The 25888-nt window shown below is 48.5% G+C and overlaps 1 protein-coding gene across 1 annotated transcript; it reads left to right on the top strand.

Moving 5' to 3' along the window:
• Positions 1 to 1898: 1898 nt before the first annotated feature.
• On the top strand, positions 1899 to 13694 carry rnd3a (Rho family GTPase 3a). The gene is made up of 5 exons (XM_076015698.1): positions 1899 to 2172; positions 2503 to 2590; positions 11011 to 11120; positions 12626 to 12760; positions 12989 to 13694. The coding sequence occupies exons 1-5, from the start codon at positions 2023 to 2025 to the stop codon at positions 13235 to 13237; spliced, it is 732 nt and encodes a 243-aa protein (XP_075871813.1). The 5' UTR covers positions 1899 to 2022; the 3' UTR covers positions 13238 to 13694.
• The last annotated feature ends 12194 nt before the right edge of the window (positions 13695 to 25888 follow it).

The raw sequence follows: 25888 nt of genomic DNA, 5'->3' as shown, positions 1-25888 counted from the left end.
GAGTAATTTCATATCGCACTTTTACAAGGCAGGCAGTCGATGCTATGCTAGTTAGCCGCACTGCTAATGCAGCGCTGCTATGTTGCAACGCATGGTGCAAGTGCGTTGAGCGAGGCACGGACGACCGGCGCTTCTAGTGGTCAAACGGTGGAATTGCAGACTTTTAAATGTCAATAAACCAGCTAACTAAGTAGATGACTAAACAAATACAAATATGATCTATAAGTACAATATAGCTTCAATGATGATTGTGCCGCAGTATATTCTTGCTATTTCTCGAACGTTTTCCAGTGCTTTTTTTAGTGCCTGCATCACCGCACATCACTTTTTTATGTGTGCACAGATGGAACGGTACTCTTGAGGTGTTTCTTCGTGTCGTCAATCTGCACAGTCTCACTCTCTGGCCCAAATGTGTGGCTGTGCACAAGAGAGCTTGGCAACGCCGCAGGCTAAAGTAGACACACATACACAGACAGACACACAGAGGCACACAGGCAGTCAGCCTGAATAATATAGGAGATGGGTACAGGGGGAAAGTGTGTAAACACCTCAGTTAATGCGGCTCTGCGCGCCATCTTCTCGGTTGTTGTCTACGTTGATCAGCACTGCAAGCATCAGATTTAAGGTAACATAACTAAATTTGGTGGGGTAGAAATTTAAGACACTGACGCACAATGAGAAGAGGATGTGCACAAAAACAATGGGTCTTTTTTTTTCTTCTTTCCCCATGCAGGTAAAATCTCCCACGATTTCCTGGCTCAGATTCTGTTTGAACGAGGTCAAATGCATATGGTGCCGAGACAGCAGCCAAATAGCGGCGTTATAGTGTGTAAAATCCCCCTGGCAGCATTGTGTTGCTGGAGGCAGATCTCCCACACAACAGACGGGACTCCCACCCCACAGCCTGCAGGGTGGAGCTGTCTCACTGTAAAAATCCCTGCCAGCCACGCTGAGAGTCCAATCGCTCCGTCACAGAAGGAGGGGGAAGAGTTGATGCAGAACATTGCTGTCCCCCCCCCCCCCCCCCCATTTATTTATTTATTTATTTTGTAAAATTAGCTGTGCTGCTGCGTCGGGGGAGCAGCCCAGAGGCACCAGGATGAGGCCTTGAGACCAGCGCCGTTCCCTTTTAACTCTCCGACAAAAGGCTGCGTACAACAAAAAATTGGTCGGCAAAGCAGGCGCATATCAAAACATAATTTGCAGATTTAATAACGATGTGATGTGTAATAAGCCTTTCAAATAGACTAAATAGCTTACTTGTATACCCATGTTGTTTACAATAAAATATATTCAGGAAATCATTCATGATGATGTTGCTGAACATCAAATTGGTCGTGAAAGCAGGATGTGTTTTCTTTCCCTTTACCTTTTAATGAAATAGTGTTTTTCCCTGTCAGAAAGTACCTTTAAGTGTGTACCTTTATGTGTTTAATGTACCTTAATTTGTGTACGCAGTGCATTGCAGTGCAGTAAGAAGTAAAAAAAAAATTGACTTGTAAGGGGTGAAGTAAATTAACCTTTCAGACACAGACAACGCTGATGATGATGATGATGATGATGATGATATTGATTATTATTATTATTATTATTATTGTTATTATTATTATTATTATTATTATTATTATTATTATTATTATTATTATTATTATTATTATTATTATTCGTTTATCCTGCGCATTGAACCAGTGTAGGTGTTATGACAATTTTCCCCCATGGGGGGGCGCCATCAAGGAGGAGGAGGAGGAGGAGGAGTGTAGTGGACGCTGGTGGGAGGGGCGAGCCTCATCCAGGCGGCTGCCATTGGTTTTCGCGGCACTATAAATGCGGGCAAATGGCATTTTACCGGTACAACAGGCGGAGACTCGGCGGGTGGGAAGACGGACTGAAAGAGAGAGAGAGAGAGAGAGAGAGAGAGAGTTTTGGGGAGGTACCGCTCCACTTTACGCACCACCGGACGCAGCCAGGACCCGGACCCGTTTCTTCCCCCGCCCCTCGCCCCCCTGTGCCGTTCGGAGATCAATGAAGGAGAGACGGCCGAGTCAGAAACTGTCCCTGAAATCCGCCATGGATGCCGGCCAGAGCGTGAAGTGCAAGATCGTGGTGGTGGGAGACAGCCAGTGCGGGAAGACGGCGCTGCTGCACGTGTTCGCCAAGGACTGCTTCCCGGAGGTGAGACCCCCCCCCCCCCCCCCCGAATACCCCCCACACCCCGCATCCCGGATGTGGCTGAGCGACCTGGTGGTGGATGCTGAAGGACGTGTGTGCGCGCCTGTGTTTGTGCGTGCGTGCGTGTGTATCCCCCCCATCAAAGCTGTACATGCATGACATTCCTTGCAGCTGCTGCACTTGTGTTTAATGCATTTTAAAATAATAATAATAATAATAATAATAATAATAATAATAATAATAATAATAATAATAGTCATAATGATGACTGAAATCTGAGATCTGAGTCGTTTTCGCGCAACTTTGAGCACTTTCGCCGTCCTCATTTCACAGAGCTACGTCCCCACCGTGTTTGAAAACTACACTGCCAGCTTCGAGATCGACACTCAGCGCATCGAGCTCAGCCTGTGGGACACCTCAGGTAATTGTGTCACCCTTCTTTTTTATCCTTCCTGTGTGTGTGTGTGTGTGTGTGTGTGTGTGTGCGTGTGCCGCTGCAGAGCGAGCTGTGTGCAATGGGGAAATGCGGTGGCATGTTCTAACGTGCCTCCTGTGACCTCTGTGGAGATAAAGAGGTGGTGGTCAGTACAGATAGAGGCTGCACAGGTTGGCTTTTATGTATGAGGTTGTTTTTTATGGATGTTTTGCTTGGAATTTGTCTAAATCTCCGGCATTGACCGCTTTTTGTTGTTGTCGTAATTTGAGCAAATAATGGATTTTTATCTCTGACCCATTTTGACTCAATAAAGCCGGGTTAATCCTTACAGAGCAGCTTGCTCACCTTTTTCTCCCTCCACTCTGCCGCTGAGATGACAAACGGTTAATATCGTGAACCACGACGAGCATCTCCGTGCGCGAAATTCCTTCCAGCTGAGCAAAAACACAACGAGGCCCCCGGACAGGAAAAGGTTGAACGATGACGGGCCGGGCGGGGTGCGATATTCCAACATCTGGAGGACACACTTTTGATTTTTCTCCCCTTCCTCTCCCTCCGACCCAATCTGGAGTTTTTTTTCTTCTTCTTCCTTCTTCTTTCTGGGGGAAGATTTTATGGCGCAACACATGTATTGACTCACAATTTTTTTTTTTCTCCCCATCATCACTATCACTGCTGCTGCTGCTCGGACTTTGTGTCCAGGGTCCAGCTGCTGCCCCCCCACCCACATACCCACCCCTATACCCCCTTCCAGCCTGTGCAAATAAGCCCAATTTCCCATCAATCAATGCAGCGAGCGGTGAAAAGCACAGCGGTCAGGCGTGAGCAGGGCAATGTGTGTGTTTGAGCCGACATGTGTGTGTGTGTGCAACAGAGGGTGCGATGGGCGGGGGACAAGCCGACAGCCAGCTGTTGCGGGTCACCCCCCCCCCCCCCAACTCCCTGAGATTCCTGAGCGATGTTTGAGCAACTTACTGAGACGTGAGGGGACAGTTTGAACTCGGGAGTTTTTTGTGTTGTTGTTGTTAAAAAAAATCTAATTCTGATCCCTCATTTTTTTGGAGGGTGGGTGTGTGGTAGTGGTGGTGGAGGTGGTGAGTGGGGGGGTGGAGGGACTTTTGGGAGAAATTACAAAGTGAGCAAAAAACAAGCAGCTCGCATTTCAAATTCTTCCACCCCTGTAGTGTGTGTGTGTGTGTGTGTGTGTGTGTGTGTGTGTGTGTGTGTGTGTGTGTGTGTGTGTGTGTGTGTGTGTGTGTGTGTGTGTGTGTGTGTTCACTTTCCTAGAAGTGGAAGGGCGAAGAGACGAACGCCGGCCAGAGGGAGATTTTTTTTTTTGCCTTTTGCTTTTTTTGCTTTATTGCGCTGAGCTGGCCGGCTGCCTGGAGCCATTTCTCTTCTCTCTCTCTCTCTCTCTCTCTCACTCCCCTCAGTTCATAAAACACAGTGGAGTGTGGAGAGAGAGTAAAGGGGGGGGGGGTTCAGTGAGTGGGGGAGGTCCATATTAGATTAGTGGGTCTCGGATGCAGCCGGACCCCCCACCACCACCACCTTTCCTCCGTCCTTTTCTCCTCCTCCTTTAGTCCTCACCCTCTATACAACACACACACACACACACACACACCAGTGCCCAGGGACCGATTGTAAGAGACACCCGTCGGCCACAGCCAATCAGATCAATCCCTCGTCTACAGAGGTGTTCTGGCTGGTGTGTGTGTGTGTGTGTGTGTGTGTGTGTGTGTGTGTGTGTGTGTGTGTGTGTGTGTGTGTGTGTGTGTGTGTGTGAGAGACTGAAAAAAAAACCCACTTGGATGCAAACCAGGATGCAGAAACGCAGACAGGAGTGCCAACCCCTCCCTTCCTCTCACCCCCTTTTTGCGAGCACACACACACACACACACACACACACACACACACACACACACACACACACACCGTGGTGGTCTTTGTTCTGCCGTGATGAGTGGTCTAATGAGCAGCTTGCTGCCTGCCTGTGTGTGTGTGTGTGTGTGTGTGTGTGTGTGTGTGTGTGTGTGTGTGTGTGTGTGTGTGTGTGTGTGTGTGTGTGTGTGTGTGTGTTTAAAAGGGAGTGTGATGAGTGTAATTCAAGTCATTAAGGTAAATGCCAGCCTGCTGTACTGCCACCCCCCCCCCCCCCACACACACACACACCTTTCCATTTGTTCCCTACCTCACACACACACACACGCACAGACACACACACACACACACACAGAGCGTCGGCCCCGCCCACCCCCACTTGTCTGCTGGGTGTGTGGCAGCCTTGCTCTACCCCCCCTTCCTTCAGACTCTGAGGGGCGGGGCCCAGCCCGGGGGTGCGAGGAGCTGCAGCCTTTGATAGGCTTCCCTCCGCGGAGCAGGAAGCAGTTTGATTGTCTGTCTGTTGGTCTGTCTGTCCGACCGACCGACCGACCGACCGGGCGGCTAAATTAGCCGCAGAGGTGTTGGAGGAGGAGGAGACGGCTCGGAGAAGGTGCAGACACTCTGGGCCCTGAGGTAACAACAAGAACAACAAAAATAAAACTTTGCGTCCAAACAGACAGGATGGACTGACCGCTGCCCTCTGCTGGAAGCCCGGAATTGGCCGATTTGCAGAGGTCAAAACAGGCATGTCAAACTACGGCTCGTAGGCCAACTTGAAGAAATGATATTAATAGTCAGTAAATCGTAAAATAGCCGTACTTCATCCAGTTCTTCAACGTTGTAAGAGTCATTTCAATAAAGAGCTAAACACCGTGGGACTCCAAAGACACAGATTTTGTTGTAGCTTTACGTAACATTAAAGCACATGTTTTCCAGTTTTCCACACATCCCATGATGTGTTTTTCCTACCATAAGGTGACCCACCAAAACACTCCATGCATCTGCTGCTGCTCCGGCCCACACTGTCAGATTTCTGAGCCCATTGTGGCCCCACCAGTCAAAGTTTGTCCACCCCTGGGTTAAAAGTTTGCGTCAGAGGCGCTGAAACCAAGTCCAAAAAAAAAGCCCAGAACCAGTACGCTTGCTCATGACCAGCGTGAGTTCGTCCAGCGTGTATTTAGCTTTTCTGGACCGCATGACGTTGGTCTGGCTTGTTGTCCACCCACCCACTGCGTCGGGGAATATTTGGTTTCTCTTTTTTGTTGTTGTTTTCTTTCACAGCTGAACGTCCCGCTGGGATCACAAGCTTCTCCAGTCGTTCTTTCTTTGTTTTGTTTTTTTTGTTTTTTTTTACAGTGATTTGGTTACGGGAGCCTCAAGAAGCGGGATCTTGTTGCATTGCCACAAAGAATAGGCCAATGACATGTGCGCAATCCTTAGTTTGGAAATACTGATGCTGTTAATCACCTTCTCATTATAATCTCCTCTGGTTTCACTTCCAACCAATGGTCTCTAATGATCTGAGAGTCGTTACGCCCGAGGAGCGGAAGGGACGTCTTCCTGTTTGTTTTTTGGGGTTTTTAAATCACGAGTGTGTGTGATTTGAACGGTTGCCGGTTACGCGGATTAGAAATCCGACCTACTTTAGTGAAAGAAGGGGGCGGGGAAGCACAAAAAAACAAAGAGACAAGTGAAAGAAGTCTGAGCTGAAAGACGCTCACTGCCAGCTTGGCCGGAGATGATGAGACTGGAGAGTTTGTCTCATTTTCTCTCGAGTTTCTCCAGGACGCTGATGTTGCCATTTCCCCTGTGGTGCCGCTGCAGTGGCGGCGGCTAAGCTGTGAGACCTTTTTTTTTTTCTTCTCCTCTGGTGCCCCCTCCATTCCTCTCCTCCGCCGCCATTGTTGCGACTGGATCACGTTTCGGGGCTCTGTGCGAATTGGAGCCACATGTCTGGCATTCCTCAGCCTGAAGGATTCCACTTCCTCCTCCACAAAGAGCCCCATTGTACCCGGCAGGGCCCGGATCCTCCTGAGAGAGCGAGAGAGAGAGAGGGAGAACGAGGAGTGGCGCGGCAAAAGGCCCTGCCTGGCATCCAATGGTTGGGAGGGAGGGGGGTGGGGGGGGGTGGTCGGAATTGGGCGACTGACGCAAGCTATGGACAAGCCGTGAGAACTTGAATGCAGCAAGATTCCTGGAAAAAGCTTTATTCAACTTCCTGTAGCTGATGCCGTAGTGTGTGTGTGTGTGTGTCTAGTGTGTGTGCCGAACATTAAGATCTTTGTCCGGCCTCGACATCCCACTCCGGCTCGTTCTTGTTCCTCTTATCGCAGGGTTTTATCGGAACTCGGAGAACCAAGGCTACAAGAGCGACTTTGGGCTCCGCCGTCCTTGTGTTGAAGTTCTATTATTTTTCTTTGTTGTTGTTGTACTTCTTCAACCTCACCCTCTTCCCCTCGCACACACACACACACACACACACACACACACACACACACACACACACTCACTCAATACCAGCTGACTGCCGGCACATCACACGCTTGTTACGCGCAAGAACCTTGACGAGCATAAAGGAATGTGTATTATCTAATCGCGGGTTCCCTGACGGCGTCGGGAAATGGCAGCGTCGTACAGGCGGCACCGTCGCGAAGGGTCCCCGGCGCCACAGGTTCCGCATCACTGCAGCACCAAACGTCACGTAGGTAGGACGTTACTTTTACCCGCACACGCTGCGTCTCGAACAGCGACGTATCGCAGTGCTAACGCAATCCACGAGGACTTGGGAGGCGGCTTTGTGAGGAGTTGGAGGTTTGGGAGGGGGCGCGGGGGCGTTGGTGGGCGAGCTCGAGCTTCCCATGTTTTTTTTACGCGTCAAGGAAGGCGGCGTTTGCCAGAGGAAGCTGCGGCTGTAACCACAGCAACCGCAGCAGGTATTTGTTCAGGTTACTTTGCTTCTGCGTCGCTCTTTGCTGTCTGTGTGTTGAGTGCAGCGGCGGCGGCGGCTAGCTCCGGGGGGGGAGGGGTCATTATTCAATGCGGCGTGGTGTGGGATGTCAATGCCGTTTGTTGTCACCTGCAGGTGTTCCCTACACGCATGCACGCACGCACACACACACACACACACACACACACACACACACACACACACACACACACACAGCCAGTGCTGCTGAGCTCTGCCAGCGACGCTGTAAATCCTAACTTGGAACCTGTTGGCCTTTTGTTTTTTTTTGACTTCGGACGGAATTAAAATCTGCACGTTAGGGATTCTTGGGAATCTCTTTCTTCATTCCAATCCTGTGGATTTATTGCAGCCAGTCGGGGAGAGAACTGCAAAAATAAAGCAATTAGCTGTCAGTTTGTTTTGTGCGTGTAGGTTTCCACTGTTTTCATGTGTGACAATTTTCTCTGGCTGCGAGCAAGAAGCGAGGGAGGTTTTCTAGAGCGAAGAGGGCGAGGTCTATTGTGTGTGTGTGTGTGTGTGGGTTTAAAGGACAGAGAGGTTGCACAGGCGTGTGCGTGTGTGTGTGTCTTCCTTCCAGATTTAGAGATCCTGCGGGAAAACAATGACAGGACCTAATTAGATGACAGTCACCAGGTCTGTGTGTGTGTGTGTGTGTGTGTGTGTGTTATCACCGCAGTCGGCAGGAAAGACGACCCCACCCCACCACCCCCCCATGCCCAACCCCCCACTGATGCCGACTGAAGGCTCACATGTCCTGACGCTGATACGGCTACACTGTAAACGGCAGTGAAGAAAAAGGCTTGGGGAGTGTGTGTGTGTGTGTGTGTGGAGGGGGGGACCTCACACACTGCAACTTGCAATAAATACACAAACACAACACACACACACACCGCCTACAAGCATTTCGCTGTTTACGCTGCGCAGCTTGAAGTCGTTTGCAGGATTTTTTTTATTTTTTTTATTTTATTTTTTAACTACTACTACTACTACAAACATTTTAATCTGCAGGTAGACGTTGCGTTGCAGCGGCACGTGTGTGTGTGTGTGGGGGGTGGGACCGGGGGTAATTCTGGACCTCACAAACACACACGCAGGCACATTCAAATCCACACACACACACACACACACACACACACACACACACACACACACACACACACGGTTCATCTCGTTGGTCACCAATTCGTTGTGAAAATGTCAGCAGGCCTTGACTTGGCCTTTCAGTTAGGAGGCTATTTATTTATTTATTTATTTAGTTATTTTTCAATCATGTGATAAAAATTGTGAGCTGTCCCAGGTAGTGAAGCCCAGAGGGGGGTGATGGTGATGGTGGTGGTGGTGGTGGAGGGCTGTGAGGAAAAATCAAGGGGAGAATTTTGAAACAATACAATGTGGCTCCATTGGGGAAAAAAAAAAAGGGAAATAAATTCTTGTGGAGGGGGGAGGAGAAGGGGGGAGACGGGGGTGGGGGGTGGGGGTCTTGCATTCCTCCTCGCCTCGTACTTCCTGGCCTGTCAATAAAATGAAAAGAACCTCGGACAGCTGGAGGGCGGAGGAGGGCGGCGGGAGGGGGGGGGGTGTAAGATTGTTGACGTTGAGTCGTACGAGAGACACATTCGTGTTTCAGTGAAGTCATCGGAATGATTTATTGCTCGTCGTCGACCTCAGAGTTCCCATTGTTGTCTTTGTTTTTTGTTTTTTTTCCCCTTTAATTTGCCAAAGATGTCCAGAGATGCCGAGCTGCTGCGCTTGGGAGTTTATTTTAGAAACCGCTTCGCTGAACAACCTTGAAACGGGGAAAGTCAGGTCGCCCTTCACCCGGAAGGCCTCCGTGAAATCAAAGGCCGTTAAACTCTCCGACCCCGCGAGCTCGTAAATTTGGCCTAAATGCTCAGCGAGCACTGCGTTTGTGTGTGGGGAAAGGTGTTGCTATGCAGACCTTGACAAAGGACGGCAAATAGGATGAGGACTTGTCGGTGTTGGCTAATAAAATGAACACGTTTAAAGTTTTGTATTGTAGCTCATTTGTTCTTTTTTTGTTCATGCAAGTACCAAAAGAAAATGCCCTTTCAATTAAGCTTAAACTCTCAATCTTCAAACGTGAGCTTGTTCGTGTGTAGCTTGTTGTTTTTAATTTTTTGTTTTTTTTTATCTTGTTTACACACTTTGTTAAATTTAGCTAATTCTTCTATAGCTGGTAGCAGCTAAAGCAGCTCGGTGTCTCTGCGGAACGGGAATCCACATTTAAAGTCACCGTTTGCAACACTGAAAGTATCATTTAAAACTGTAGCATGACCGAAAGCACAAGTGCATGTTAGCTATCGCTAACTGTCAAGGGCAAACCGTTTTTTTTACCAGCTCGTTAAACGGAGGCAGTTATCGGAGCACGTGCGCGCATGACAATAACCTTCACACTATTTCGCCCAAGACCACATTGCACATGGGTGTTACAGTCGTTGCCGGTCCACACAACACTGACTCACACACTGTGGGGGGTGCAGGGGAGGGCAAACGCACAGGTCCCGAGTTCGGAGTGGAGCTTTCTTGCGCTCAAAGGCCGAGAACTGGAAGGAAGCACGGATTGTTTAAACAGTGTCGTCTCTCATCCAGACTGTTTAGATTGGGATCACTGGCGCACTGCGGTGTGTGTGTGTGTGTGTGTGTGTGTGTGTGTGTGTGTGTGTGTGTGTGTGTGTGTGTGTGTGTGTGTGTGTGTGTGTGTGTGTGACGGTACATTTCTGGCATTTCTCCACGGCTCTGTATACAAGGGACCTCCCAGGGGTGCTGGGGGGGGGTGCTGGGGGGTCCTGGGGAGGGGGGGGGGGGCGGGGGTTGCTTGGTTTACTCAAAACAAAATTCTCCAGATTTTTTGGCCAGCCGGGTGTGTGTGGTCAGCGCCTTCGCCTGCCATGTGATCTTGACTCACCTTGACATGACGCCGCCCCCCTCCCCCCTGGCCCCTCCTCACCTCACCCCCCCTCCTCCGGAGATGTTTCAGTCTGGCCGAGAGCGAGGGGCGTCGCCCGTCCACCGCACATGGTTTCAATTTCTGAGCGAGGGGACATTTTTCACCCCCCCCCTCCCCATCTCTCTGAAGTCCTCCGGTCCTCCAGGGAGGGGGTGGAGGGGTGGAGGGTTGCTTCAGAGGGAATCTGGTCATGTCAGCACATTCTCCTGCCTCACGCTGCTTTATTTCCTTTTCCCTCGCCTTGTTGCGGTGCGTCGTGCCATGCCAGAGTTGTTACAGGGAGATTTTTTTCTCCTTCTTTTTTTTGGCCACGCCCTGGCTCTCCTCCTCGCTCCCCCTCGTTTCCATTCGGGTATTTCCTCCCCCCCCCCCTCCACTAAAGCCTCCGGCAGGTTTTGTTTTCACTGATCCAGCAGCCTCGTCCCCACATGTTGTTCACGTTGGGGTCATCAATCACCGGCGGTGGCCGGGGTTTTTCCTTTTCTCTTTCTGTTGCCTTGCAGTCTCTGGCACGGAGCCAAAATGAATCTGACCGAAACGTTTCTCTCTCTCTCTCTCTGTTTCTGCCGTCTCCTCCTCCTGCAGGGTCTCCGTACTACGACAACGTGCGGCCCCTCTCCTACCCGGATTCGGACGCCGTCCTCATCTGCTTCGACATCAGCCGCCCGGAGACGCTCGACAGCGTGATGAAAAAGGTTGGCTGACTCGCTGATCCACTCGAAGGGGGGGGGGGGGGGGTTTGATGAGCTCCACAGAGGTCTTCCAGCTTTGATTGGGGTTTGATCCGAGGACAAAGGGTCGCGTCGCGGCTTTAACCGGATCAAGAAGTCTGAAGTCTACAGCTAGGAGTTGTTGTGTTGTGTTGTTGTTGTTGTTGTTGTTGTTTTTATCAAACATAACCTCGGTCATCATGTCTGACAGACCTTGTGATGTGAAGAAGTCAAGCCGCAGCGTGACTGCGTGGACTTGAGGTTAAACCCCTGCGGGCTGAGGTGCAGTCACACGGGGAGACACTGGCGGTTCAAATAAAACGTAGCAGGCATCGATCATGTGACTGGTGGAAGGCTGAGGTCTTTAACACAGCTTTTAACATTGTCCTGCGTTGCTCGTTCTGTAATGTTAGGCACTTCACTGTCTTTCTTGTCATTTTTATGTACCCCGCATTTTCATTCTGAAAAGTCCTATACAAATAAAATTTATTATGATTATTTATCATCATTAGGTAGCACAACATAATAATACAAACAAAACACAGTTCTGTTTACAAGCCCAGAAAATACAGCCTATTGTTCACGAGGCACTTCCTGTTTTCAACGGCGTTAATTTTAGCTCCTCCTGGATGTCAAAATGCAACGAAATCATTTTCTAAAATTGGACGCCCACGCACGTCCTGAGCGGTTTGTGAGCAGATGTGGCCCGCTGGAATCGCATTTCCAGTGAAGGGACGTCCAGTCGGGAGGGAAGTGTTCAAGTGATCCCGGCGGGAGCAAATGGGGTCAAGCAGCTGAGTGGGAGCCCGGCGGGGTCGTCCCAGTTTGCTTTCACTCTGCACTTTCTGAACTCTTTCATATGACCTGTTCCCCTCCCAGCCTGCGGGGGGGGGGGGGGGGGGGGGGGCGCTGCGTGGGATGGTGCCGGGGCGGCTCAAAACGTTCAATCTCAAAATCAACCGGCCGCTCGGTCCGCTGGGTCTGACCCGCGAGTCTTTGGGGTCAGACGACGGACGACCACGTTCCGAGTGAGTCGAGGCTTTCAATCGCAGACAGGAAGTGCTCGACACCACTCAAAGCCACCTCACTTCCTCTTTTCAAAGGTGGATGAATTCGATCCCCTTACCAGCCAGCCAGCCAGTCAGTCAGTCGGCCGGTCAGGCTGTCCTGAGGCACATTAGCGTCGGATTATGGCCCCAGGAGAAATCCGATTGATCACAGGGCATTTCGTTGTTGTCGGGAAGGAAACCATGGTGAATACTTGTACTTCCTGTCTGGGGTTAAAAGCTTTGGGAGGCCTCCAGGAAGTGACAGCTGTAACCTTTGTTCTAAGAGGACAGCTCGCAGGGAAAGCTTTGGGGGGGGGGTATTGATATTCACGGGATGTGGAGTCGGGTCATACCGAGCTAAAGGCGTACTTCAACAAATATTTTGCAATGTCCAGGCTTGCTGAATGGTCATTTTTTTGGGGGTTTTGTCTCTCTTCACAGTGGAAGGGGGAGATCCAGGAGTTCTGCCCCAACACCAAAATGCTGCTGGTGGGCTGCAAGTCGGACCTGCGCACTGACCTCAGCACGCTGGTGGAGCTTTCCAGCCACAGACAGACTCCCGTCTCCTACGACCAGGTAGTTTCACAAGACGCAGTTTGGTTTTGAAAAAAGCCCAAGCGACTCAACCCTCAGTGACTGGGCCCTATTCATTAATAATCACGTTCCGTACGCGCCCCTCATTAAGATGGATAATCCCTTAAAACCGGGAAATCCCAAAATCCAAATCAGCATTTTTCTAATTTACTGATTTATTTATCTGTGACCTCTCACCCCCCCCCCCCTTCCATCCCTCCACCGCTGCAGGGTTCCAGCATGGCCAAGCAAATCTCGGCGCCCTACATCGAGTGCTCAGCGCAGCAGTCGGAGAACAGCGTGCGCGACATCTTCCATGTCGCGACGCTGGCGTGCATCAACAAGAGCGGCAAGGGCGTCAAACGTGGCAAGACGTCGCGTGGCGCCAAGAGGATCTCGCACATGCCGGGCCGGCCCGACCTGGCGGCCGTGGCCTCTGACCTGCGTAAGGACAAGGCCAAGAGCTGCTCCATCATGTGACTGGTTGTGCCGCGGCGGAGGAGGCTCAGACTGAGGACGGGGCGCGGCGCGAGCGGGAAGCCGACCCCTCACTCGTCCGGGAGGGGCCGTCGTCGTCCTGAGCTCCGATCGATGTCTGTGATACCGGAATACCCTGCGCAAGATCCGGAATACCCCGAACTTTGTAGCATCCCCGACCCCTCCCAACTACGCCAGACCAGGAAGCTATCCGTCAGCGAGGAGGAAGCCAGCTGCTTCCTCTCAGAGGTGGCCGATGGGCTGACAGGAAACCAGGCGGGGGGATGTGATGTCACGAGGGGATGATCGCTCGTGGAAGGAAGGAAGGAAGGAAGGAAGGAAGGAAGGAAGGAAGGTTTTGAGAACATGTTGGACCAGAGCCAAAGGTAGCAATTCTGGGGGGACGGGGTGTGGGAGCGCTGCCTGGGAACGAGGACAGAGGAGCTCCTGGTGTTTGGATCAAAGATTTTTTTTGTCTTCTTTAGTGTTGTTTTGGAGGGGCTCATACAGAAACTGACCAACTCTCTAGGCCTTCCTCCTGAGGAGGAATCTCAAAGGAGCCCTGGCACTGTTTACCACCCGCAACCCCCATCAACCCCGTCTCTGATATGTTGTAGGTATAATGTGAAGTCGTTGGTGTGTAAGTGCGTCACTGTTTTATTTTTGCTTCGTAAAAGGGTCGAGGCCATTTTTTTAATTTCGCCTTGAAAGAAACGCGATGATTGCAATTTGTTTTTTTTTTTTTGTAGGTCCGTGTGACGAAGACTTGTACAACTGTCCTGTTTTTTTTGTCTTTTTTTCTGAACAAATTTGTTTTTGAGATGCAATGCGCTTTGGAAGGCAAAACGAGCTTGAAGGCTTTAATCATTCGACGCTAATTGTCTAAAACGAGGCCATTGAAAGCTTGTTGAGCTGTGACGCGTTCTTTTCACACGGGAGAAATTTGAGGCCAAAATGCTAATTGTTCAAAGCTAATGACAACGGCGAGGTTTTGAGCGCTCCCCAATTTTTTTGGGACACCTGCCTCTCTGAAGCTGCGTAAATCTCAAAGGACACGACCATGCTAGCATTTTTAAAACTTTGAAATTTCCAAAGAGTAGGGCTTTGTAAATAGCGTAGCAACATACATAACAAAAAGCTAGCTCAAATGTCAACCGTTAGCTAATAAGTCATTGTTTACTAGTGGACCTTTTTTCCTTGGCTAGCAAAAGTCAGGTTATCGCGGTGTTTAAATTGTTACACTCACTTGATTCTTGTCAATTTGCAAAAAGGTCCATCAGCCCTTCCTTGCTAGGTCATATTTAGCATGGCAGGGCTTTGTCATGTGACCAGGTCTGAACCTCTTAATTCGGTGATTGCTAATGCAATCTTTTGAGTTTGGCATCTCTGCGTGGAGCTCATTTCATCTCATTGATATGGACGTTTATTTGAATATAAAAAAAAAAAAAAATCAAGGCAAAGCAAACAGCGTTTCTGAAGCCGGCGGTGCAGCTGAGAAGCTAGTTAGCTTCCAGCTCTGATATCGATGCACTTTCAAGGTAACTCTCAAACCTTTCTCCCCATGCGCCCGTTTGAAGGCCAGCGCTGGTGGGTTTGAATGAATTATTATTATTATTATTTTCTCCTTCTGATTGGTTGTCGTCTGACTCATTGTACATGATTGTTTTTTGTTTTTTTTGTTTTTGTCCAGCGTGGATGTCACGGTTCAAACGTCTGCCAATTGTTGTCGCCGCAGTATTTATTGAATTATATATTTTCCCATTAGAATAAATGCAAATGGAATCAAAAAGAGTTGTGCTTTATTTTAAATGGTAACTTTCTTTCCTTCACCTTGGAAAAAACTTCTTTTTTTTTCTTTTTTTTTTTGGAACCGTTTGGAGACGTTTACTTTTTGTCCGAGGCTTTGATTGGCCGAACTTAACTTGTTTGCGTCTTTCCCCTCCAATCACACGCTGGATCAAAACCGCGGAGGTTGTGAGAAACCGACGTCCTCCTCACGCAGTTCGGGCCGTTTTAACGCGGAACGAAAGACGTTCACTCGGAAGAGGAGAAGAAAACGTGTTGGTTTTTTTCCACCATGGCATCCCCCTGTTTTTTTCTTTCCTTTTTAACCGCACATTCCTCCGAGCTGAGGCAACTGCAGCCAACCGCTGCAGAATGTAAAAAAGCTTGGCCTTCTTTTCCGTCACTTTTCACATTTAGCCGCTCACATACCGGCGTGTATTACATTTCACTCTGTACTTTTTCCCATCTGGCTAAAAGCTGCAAGTACAAGCACCACAGAGTATTTGCGTTTAAAGGCTCGTAGATTCATTCCAGCTATTGAGGCTGCTCGAGGAATGAAACGCAACGGGCGAGTTTATCCAGACCGGGGCTGGGAAGCAGCGGGGGAGGGGAAAGTTTTTACTTGCGAAAGTACAACAGCCTAGTAGATTAAAAGAAGAAGAAGGAAGCGTCTTAAGCCGTTCAATCTTTGCTTGTGCAGGATTTATGTTCAAAGAAATGTGAGTCATTTTTTTTTTTTTATTCCTCCTAGTTCATCAGCTTCACATGACCGGACAAAAAGGCCACACCTGGGATTTTAGCGGCCCCCTGATTGCACAGCTGGGTCCAAACACGCAAGGCTACTTTGACTTCCTGCTGAGACAAAATGAAGAAAACGAAACAACGTGCAGCTTAAATCAAGATACTTTTTGTTGTTGCTCCAACACTCGCGGTCGTATTTACCCACAACGTGCCGTAAAGCTCAGTTTCTGACCCAACAACCCAGCAAAGCTTCATTCTGTTCATTTTCTTCAACGGAGACGCGACGTGTGAGGCCTTTCGCAAGCGCATGAAGAGTGGTTGTGTTGGCGCTTTTGTTCACGTCCAGGTTTTTAGATGATGAACTCAACATTCATTCATTCATTCATTCATTTTCCATACCCGCTTCGTCCCGAGCTCAGGGTCGGGGGGTCTGCTGGAGCCTCTCCCAGGGTGACACCCTGGACAAGTGGCCAGTTCATCGCAGGGCCGAACGCAACATAATTCATCAATCAAACAGAATCTTTCATTGATTTGGCTTCACGCACTGCAACCCCCTCTGACATTGGACCTTCCCACCGCGTGAGAGAAACCAACTCATCACACACATTTCATATTAAATTGCGTCTTTACACGCGTTCACATCAACCCCCATGTTTTATCTTTTCATTCTTTCTTTGTTCGTGTTCCATTCTGCCGACGCGTTCCAAACAACATTTGGAATGAAAAGCTTCCAGCGCTGCCCGGCTCGACTTGATCCCCCCCCCCCCCACCTGCAGCGAAATGTTTTGGGGGGTTGGCACAAGTTTGAGTTTGCCGTTCTATATTTGGGAATGTAAAGACTCAGAAACTGACCTGAGATTTAAGAAAAGGAAGAAAAGCAACCAGAGGCTGAGGGAAGAGCAGCGGCGCAGGGCTTGGATGCGGATCTCAGGAAACCTCAGTGAAGCGGTTGCCAAACCTGCTTCCCCTTCGCTGGAGACAACGGCCAAGTCGCTCTTACGCATTTATGGGAACTTTGAAAAAGAAAAGAGAGAAGCAGAAACGATGTTTCCCTCCTACATGAGCTCGATGAGCTGGTGAAGTGGCCTGCAGTGCCGGGTCATGTGACTCTTTCTCCAGATATGTGGGCCAGTCAGTCCGAGGGTCCTGCGTCTTTTGCTGCCTCCTCAGCTGGAATAACCCCATTTCTTGCCTCCATTGTTGCTCTTTTTTTCCTCTTCTTCTCTTTCTTTGCTCTCTCCTCTCTCTCCTTTCTTCCGCCTGCGGCGAGCCTTAAAAGGAATCACGACACAACTCGCCACAACTGGAGGAAAACGGCCCCATAGCGCAAAAAAAAAAAAAAAAAAAAACTTTCCTGAACAAGTAAAAACAAATGACGAATAGAATAGAATAGAATAGATGCCTTTATTAATCCCACAGGGTGGAAATTTGCGTAATTACAGCAACGGTACAGTGCAAAAAAGATAGAAATTGATATTAATTATAAAGAAATACGACATTAAAAGGACAATAAAAAAAATAAAAATATTTGTAGAGTAAAAAGAAAAACAAACAAACAAAAATATTTACATCATATGAACAGTTGGATTATTTACCGCTATTTACATACTGATGTACTGTATAAATAAGTCTTTTATTGCACCTTCATCAAAATGTAAATCAGTTTATGAGGATGCATTTTATTTTGTCATTTTTCTGGAGCTCCACCCCTCAGAGGGGTCCAGGTTGATGAAATAAGGAGAACGGGCGGGGGGGTAATAATAATAGTCGTGATGATAACACGGCGCAGCTGCTCCAAAAGTGCGCCACACGCTGGAGCGTTTAAGCGCTGACGCACTCTGATTGCTCGTGACCCAACTTTGCTGCTGAACCTTAATTTAGCCGCCACCCTCAGCTTGACCCACATACTGTAATAAGTCAGGAATCCCGGACTGGAAGCAGATTGGAGGACAGCCCCCCCCCCCACCCCCAGGGGCGAGGCCGAGCTGAGCCGAGACGGCCTGGAAATCAGACGGACGGACGGCGTCCCTCAATGTCCCACTTTAGAGTGGCGCTGCCGCTCATCGCGTTCATGTTTTATTCAGCCGCTCCGGAGTCTGAGAGCGGACAAACATCCGCGACCTGGCGGGGTCACGTGACCCAGTAATGAGTGATTACGGCCCCTGACGGCAGGAGACAAATCGAGTGAGGCTCACACGGTGCACGTGAAGAGAGCGGCTAAATGGAAACAGATTGAAGAATTCTCTTTGTGTGTGTGTGTGTGTGTGTGTGTGTGTGTGTGCGCGCGTGCAATTTGGCTCAGGGACTTTCTCACTCGTCACCGGAACGGTTGATTAGCATGACATGCTATGACAAGAAACAGCAAACGCTGCTTGCTTGCTTCCGCTGTAGCATGGTGAGCTGGTGGTGCTTTTAGCATTCAGGCGCTACAGACAATGCACGGTGCGGAACAGAACAGGGCTGCAACTCACCATTATTTCTGTTGTCAACTAATCTATTGATTATTTTTTTTAAATTCAAGTCGATTAGTCACGTATTATCTTCTTTATTTTAACCACCTATTTTGGACGTGTGTTTAACCTGACTGGCTTGAATCTTCACACCTGTGTTATACTGTTGTACTCTGAGGGCGTACGTTTTCAAAAGAAAAATCAAAATAATGACGCAGAAAAAATATATCTGTGACACAGTTGTTATATTTTTCAACATAAAATATCATAGGTATATTAATTCACGATTTAAAGGTTACATGCAATTTTTATCACAGTTAAATAGCTGAAACAGATTTCCTACAATTAAAATATTGAATGAATGTGCCCTAAATAACACAGGTGATGAATGATAAGCGAAAGAGTGTTACAATTCAGTATTAATGCTAGTATTGACAGGGGCTGCGATTCACTAATTACTGCCGTAAAGTACACATTTACCTCAGTGAACTAGCGCTTGCTAAGCTAGCTTGTTCCATAATTTTCCGACGTGTGAAAAAAAGGATTATGTAGTTGCGTCATAGGCTGATGATTAATTAACAAATAAGAATGTCGTTTTAAAAATATTTACGAAATATCTATCCTCAACGCTATTAGTGAACTCCTCTCTCCGGTGCGCCGCGATGCAGCGACTCCGGGGTGTCGGCGTTGAAGGTGTTCGCGTGTCGCCGTAGTTGAATGCTAGCTGAGCTTCCCAGAGTTTGCACCTAACGTCTTTTGCTCCTTCCTTTTCTACAAAATATTTCTAAACTTCAGAAACTTTGGGGTCTGAGTTTTCGAGCTTTTTCAGAGAAGAAGCCGTTCTTTAGCTGTTATTTGCAGGATGTAAACAACAAGCGGCACCGCCACCTACAGCGCTCAGTACTGCACTGCGGGTGCAAATGAGCATTTAGCGGCCGCAGTGTGATTTTATCATTCAGGCAAAACTCCTCTCACATCTATTGACGGTGCGTCGGAGGAGACAATAAAGTCCGAACTGACAAAATAAAGAAATCCCGCACACGTGGCTAACTTGCAAACTTTTTATTGCGACATTTCGGTCATAGACCTTTGTCAAGCATAATTGATTATGTTGACTAATCACTGCAGCCCTACTACGCTTGTATCAATGATTTTGTAGGTGGCCGTTGAAGACATGGAATTTTTTTTTTTTGCTGGTCTCATACTGAGTCGCTGCGAGCACTGTCAAGCTAGGATAGCACGAGCCAGCTTCCAAGAGAGCACAGGCCACCGCTAGCGTTGCTGCACAGTGTCGCCGCTGCGTCGCGCAGGCCTGCCTCCACACCCTCTGACAATCACACTACACACACACACACACACACACACACTGTGGTGACATTTATAAGATGGTGGTGGTGGGTGGGTGGAGTGTGATAAGAGAGCGTCCCCTGTCTGCCCACGTGTGAAAAGGTTGAGTTGTATTGTCGCATCTGTCAGGCCAAACGACAGATAGTGACGTTGATGCGAGTCACTCTGATAAACGGTCTTAATATGAACCCATATTCCCAGCTGCTGCTTCTTCTTCTTCTTCTTCTTCTTCTTCTTCTTCTTCTTCTTCTTCTTCTTCTTCTTCTTCAAAATGATGACAAAGAAAACCTCCCTGGCTTTGAACGTTGCTGTGCATCATCATCATTAACCCCCCCGCCCCCCACCTCCTCCTTCTCCTGCCTCACACAATCAGTCATGCACAGCTGTAAGATAGAGACCAAAACAATGGGCGATTTTCCGGATTGGGGGGGGTGCTTCTGCACGTTCCCAAGGAGCAGCAGCAGCAGCCGCTCAGTGGGCTTCATGATGAGTATTTTTTTGGTTCAGTGTGAACAGCTCGGTGTAACATGGCGGTGGGGGGGAGGGATGGGGGTGGCGGGGGGGTCGAGTGGGATGGAAAAATGTGTGTGAGTTGAAAAGGGCTGAGTGGGGGGCATGAAGGGGGAGCAACAGATTGCAACACTTGAGATTTTTCAGCTTGAGCTCACAGAGAACTGAATCACTGTTGTTGTTTTTCATTTTCACGACTTCTCCTTCTTCTCCTTCTCCTCCCTTCTTCTTTCTTTCCCCCTCATTCCCGGGGAAAATGAAGCTCACCTTGGCTCGCCGCCCTCCACCCCCTCCACCCCCTCCTCCTCTCACCCCCCCCCCACACACACACACACACACACACACACCTCCCTCTCCTCCAGCTTGGCTGCGACTGTGGGAACGACGGGGACGCGGCGAAATGAAAGTGACTCGGCGGAACCGAGAAGAAGATCCGACTCAGTTCACGTTGTTCGATGTTGCATCCACTTCCCTTTTTCTCTGCGTCCTCAGCGACCCTGCACGACTCCGTCACTTCTCGGCTCTGAGACGCTGACGTGGAGCCGATTCAATTTAGCTTTTCACTTTTTTTTTAACCTTTGACCTCGCACGTAAAGACCCCCCCCCCCACCAACAAGACTCACTCGACTCAACGAGCCACCGAGTCGTTGTGGCTTGATTAGCGTGACTGTGTGACTGTCTGTGTGTGTGTGTGTGTGTGTGTGTGTGTCGCCCGTCACAGGTCAGCCGGCCTTCCTTCCCTCCCTCTGTCTGGGCAAAGTTGTGTTTATTGATTTGGTCCGTTGAACGGTTCGCTTGCCCCCCCCCCCCCCCCCCCCCCCCCACCGGGCGCTGACCTCATTAACCCCGGCAGTTAACAGTTTCCTGTTCCAGCCAATCCAGTCTCTTCGGGGTAAGAGCTTTCGCCGCTGTTGGTACAGAATCTGTCCGTGGCTACGGAATTTGTACGGGGTCTTATGGCAACTAGTTAGGACAAACTAGATCACAGTTGATCAGACAGATAGATAGATAGATAGATATAATCATATTATGTATATACATATGTATATGTATATATATATATATATATATATATATATATATATATATATATATATATATATATATATATATATATATATATTATATAGCACAAACAGACAATATCTATCTATCGTTCGTTCGTTCGTTTGTTCGTTCGACCCCGATGTAGTTTGTCCTACTGGAGTTGCCATACTGTATGCGTCGTCGTCAGCAGTCGCCGGACCCCCGCACAGATCTCGTAGCCTTACAGACACCGCTAAGCCAATGACAGTGTGCAACAACATCATTGAAATCGCTGGAAATCGCAGACCCGTACAGATTCTATACCTACACCGCCACCTCTTGTTTATCTGCGCACTCGTTTGGGATGAGGAGGGGAGCGGGGGAGGGGTTTGTGTGTGTGTGTGTGTGTGTGTGTGTGGGGGGGGGGGGGGGGGGGGGGGGGGGGGGTCCGCCCTCCCGGCAAGTGTGTTTACTTCACCCGGCAACCAAAGAAACAAAGAGAAAGAAAGAAAAAAAGCAGAGCACCTGCCCTGATTTGCATCAATCCGGCTGCAGGGCAGCTCCCTCGGCCCCTCCCCCCTCCGTCCAGCAACGTGTGTGTGAGTCTCTGTGTGTGTGTGTGTGTGTGCTGTATTGCATTGCATTGCGTTGCATTGGACTGCTGCAGAAACTAGCACGCTGAACAAAGGCAGCTCACCCTCTGAGGCACAAATCAGGTCTGGAAAACGTCAATCTTCTAGTTTCCTCAAAAATGTAAAAAAAACAAAACAAAACAGTGTTGTTGGATTCCAGAACCAATCGGCTTCCTTCTAGGTGTGACATCACAAAGGCCGAGAAATTTAGCTTACGCTAGCGGCTGTTTTCGTCCAAACAAGGACGTGATTGGGCGATGGCGACAACTGCGCTTCGTTCAATTGCTTCTAAAGTTCGGCCTTTTCCGACCCAACTCCCTCTCCTTCAGCAGATGTCGCAGAAAGCGAAGGGATTATTAAATGCGTGAAGCTCGGCGGGACGCGTTGGGATAAAGGAGCGCGCGCACGCTTTGATGAGATTAGCCAAAACATTCCCAGCCACCCCCCCGCCCCGCCCCATCCTCCACTCCCCTGCATAAATTACAAGTCGCCCAGGATCACCTCCACGCCGCCACTCGTTGGTCTGATCACCTCCTTAATCACCTACTCCTCATCCTCTCCTCTTCCTCCTCCTCCTCCTCCTCCCCTCTCCTCCTTCTCCATGTTCTCTACCTCCCCCACCATCCCTCCTCCACCTCCTCCTCATCCTCTCCTCTTCCTCCTCCTCCTCCTCCCCTCTCCTCCTTCTCCATGTTCTCTACCTCCCCCACCATCCCTCCCCCACCTCCTCCTCTCCTCCAGCGGCGGGCTATTAAATCACCATTATGTCCCGGCAGCGGCGCTCCGTTAATGGGCCGTAATGCACTCAGATGCATTAGCTCGGCGGAGAGCCTCTCCAACGGGGTGGGGGGGAATAGAGGGAGGGTGGGCGTAAGGGGGGAGTTAACCCCGGCGGACAGAAGAAGAAGAAGAAGAAGAAGGACTGAGGGAGAAAATGTTTGGTTTGCGATCTAAACGCCTCCCCACTCAGTTTGTCATTGTCAAACGCGTAAAGCGCATTATTGGAGAACTGAGGTGGTTGATGGCAGATAGATGGGACTCTGGGAGGAGGAGGGGTTAGAGGAGGTGGGGGAGGGGAAGGAGAAGAGCAGGAGGAGGAGAACAAAAATGTGAAGGGGGAGGAGGAGGAGAAGAAGGAGGAGGAAGAGGAGAAGGAAGATGCAAATGGGGAGTTAGGAGGAGAAGGAGGAAAAGAAGTAGAAGTAGGAGGAGGAAGAGGACAAGGAAGAGGAGGGGAAAGAGGATGAGGAGCAAGAGGATGAGAAGGAGGAGGAGGAGAAGGGAGGGAAGGGGGAGGAGGGGCGGAGTCCTTGGGGGAGTGATGGAGCAGTGGGCGGGGTGAAGCGTCATCATTAGCATAATTGTCTGCAAAGCCGATCGACCTTCCTGTCAAGGTCAGACCGCCGACCAATCAGGTGTCGTCTGGGCTTTGTTTACAGTCTCTGCAGACGTTCTCCTCCGTTATTCAGTAATACTGCAGGAAAGTAAAGAAATGAAAGAAGCACTGACGGATGACTCAGCGCCGATTGAGGTCGATTGGGGTCTGAACTTTCATGACCTCCAGCGAGCTGAAAGTTTGTTTTTATTTTTAACCCAAAGTGGGCGCGCACACACACACACACACACACACGCACACATTTTCCCATTTCCCGCCCGAAAACTCTCTGAATCAAAATCAAACTGTGCGGCTGAGATTAGCGGCTACTCAACGCCGCCGCTGCCGACCAGCTCTTATCAGCTGCGCGCAGCTTTGCGACTCTGCCGCCTATCAGTCATCTCCAAGATGAGGAGCCCAAGATTGAGGACGGAACACAGGAGGGGAGAAGAATCTACTGTTGGAAAAATTGGGAACCCAGGAGAGAAGTGAACGACATACAGCCTCAGTCCAGCATCACACTGTCACACAGAAAACAGGCTTTTTTAATACGTGTGTGTGTGTGTGTGTGTGTGTGTGTGTGTAACTGTGTCAATAAATGCTTTGTTTTAAGTTCAACTGTGTTTCATTTGAGGCACAGCTGTGGCTATTTATATTTTTATCTTGTTTTGTATTTGTTGTATTTTGTTTTTGGAGTTGTTGAGTTGCACCCGCAGTGAGACGCTCTCCTTTCTGGCCAGACAGAGTGCTTCAGTGTGCACTTATGTTTTAGATTTCATTTTCAGTAATGTAATGTAATTTAATTTAATGTTTTACAGGTATTTCTGGTGTGTGTGTGTGTGTGTGTGTGTGTGTGTGTGTGTGTGTGTGTGTGTGTTCTGAGGAATGTAGGAATGTAATTTGCGGGGTTTTTTTTTTTCAAAACACTGTTTTGCACAAACGTGTGTTGTGGTTCAAGCTTTCGTGCATTTTGCATGATGAAAAAAAACGTTCTTCTGGTTTTATTTAAAGTTGTATAGTGTGTTGTTGTATTTTGTGTGAACTGAATGTATGTATTACATAAGGAAAATGTATATTATTTGTATTATTATTTGTAAGTTTGGCAGATTTAAAAAGCTTTATACCACAATATGACAAGCAAGTATACACTGTGTTCCAAATTATTATGCAAATGATATTTTTCTCTGATTTTCCTAAATAGTCAATCTAAGTGAAGTCATCATCATATTCAAGTCATCAACCTTTAGAGTACAATAATTCTTTTTTCCAAAAAGAAAAATTTAAAATGCCTTAAAATGCACTGTTCCAAATGATCATGCACAACAGAGTTTCAAGCCATGTTGTAAAGAACTGAAAATGGTAATTTGTTAAAGTAGAAGCAATAGCAGATCATATTTACTGAAAATCAAAAGCGATTTCAATCAAAACCTCTTAACAGGTCAAGTTACATTTTAACATAGGACCGCTTATTTGATAGGAGCCTCACAATTCTTGCAGCCATTGAAGTTGTGTGTTTTGTTTGTGCAGAGTTTCTGCTTGAATCTCTTTGCAGGATGTCAGAATAGCCTCCCAGAGCTTCTCAATAGGGTTGAGGTCAGGGTGGGATGGGGGCAGTGTTGTTTTTGGCAGGCATTTTAGATTTAGTCATAGTCTTAGTCTTTCGGACAAAATGCTTCTTCACTTTAAGTCACATTTTAGTCATTTTGTATCCTTGGTAGTTTTAGTCGAGTAAAACTCAAATAGATTTTAGTCAACTTTTTGTCAACGACATCACTAAAGGTTATGGTCCAGGTTGAGTTAGTTTGATGTTCATCAATATGGCCAAAATTACATTGAATCCAAAAGTTGACAGGTCATATGAAGTGCATTTGAATTCATAAAGCAGTTCATTTGCCTAACTCACATAACTCATTCCTTACCACCACTTACCAGATTGACATCTCTCTACTTCCCCATTGAGTGGAATCTGTTTATTATTATTATACTCTACAAGTTAAAAGACCAAAGATTCTTTCTTTGGTTTTACTTTTGAGAACCATCAAAAGTGCAATCACAAAGTGATAAAAACAGATATAACACTAGGCACTTAGAGGGGCACACACACACACACACACACACACACACACACACACACACACACACACATATATGCACATATAAGGCTCTGCTTTTCTTCTTTGTCTTATGTGATGCTAAAGTGGCTTTCAGAGTTTTAATGGCACTGCCGCGAGGGCCGAGTAGCTTCTCGCCCATGTGATCACGGTGGATTACTAGGCTTGAAAATGTAATGTAGTGGCAAAAGCCCCGGGTTTGATACGGGAGCGTGTGACGCTCTCGCGCCCCCCACAAGAGACACTAGCGGCACTCAGACGTCAGTGCGTCGTCCGCGACACGTTGAGGTGATATTCAGGGTAAAAAAAAGGGCCTTTTAGCTCCTGAGTACCTCCCAGTGTTGGAATCCTGAAGCGCCGCCAGCTTTTTTCTCCGCCCCCCCCCCAAACTGCCCCTCTGGGGTGCTTCAGCAGCCAGAAGCAATTACATCTCAGCGAGGGTCATGGATGGCTCAGAGTCCCAGCGAGGTGGAGGCCACGCTGTTGTCGCTCCGCTACGTTTTCCGAGGCCGGACTTTCCCTCCACCCCTCGACGTCTGGGGGAACCAAGCAGTCGTTCATTTCTTTGGGTCATGTGATTGGGTGGTGTTTTTTTGTTTTTTTTTAGCGGCGACGGATGTGGCAACTTTTTTAACGTTTTGCGAGGAAAGCGAGAAATAGCAAATGACGCGAGGTTT

This window comes from Nelusetta ayraudi, unplaced genomic scaffold, assembly GCF_046127955.1.
Source record: "Nelusetta ayraudi isolate G7.1 ecotype Tasmania unplaced genomic scaffold, CSIRO-AGI_Nayr_v1 ptg000006l, whole genome shotgun sequence".
NCBI lineage: Eukaryota > Metazoa > Chordata > Actinopteri > Tetraodontiformes > Monacanthidae > Nelusetta > Nelusetta ayraudi.
The sequence above is the reverse complement of the archived record's forward strand: the minus strand, read 5'-3'. Positions and strand labels throughout refer to the sequence as shown.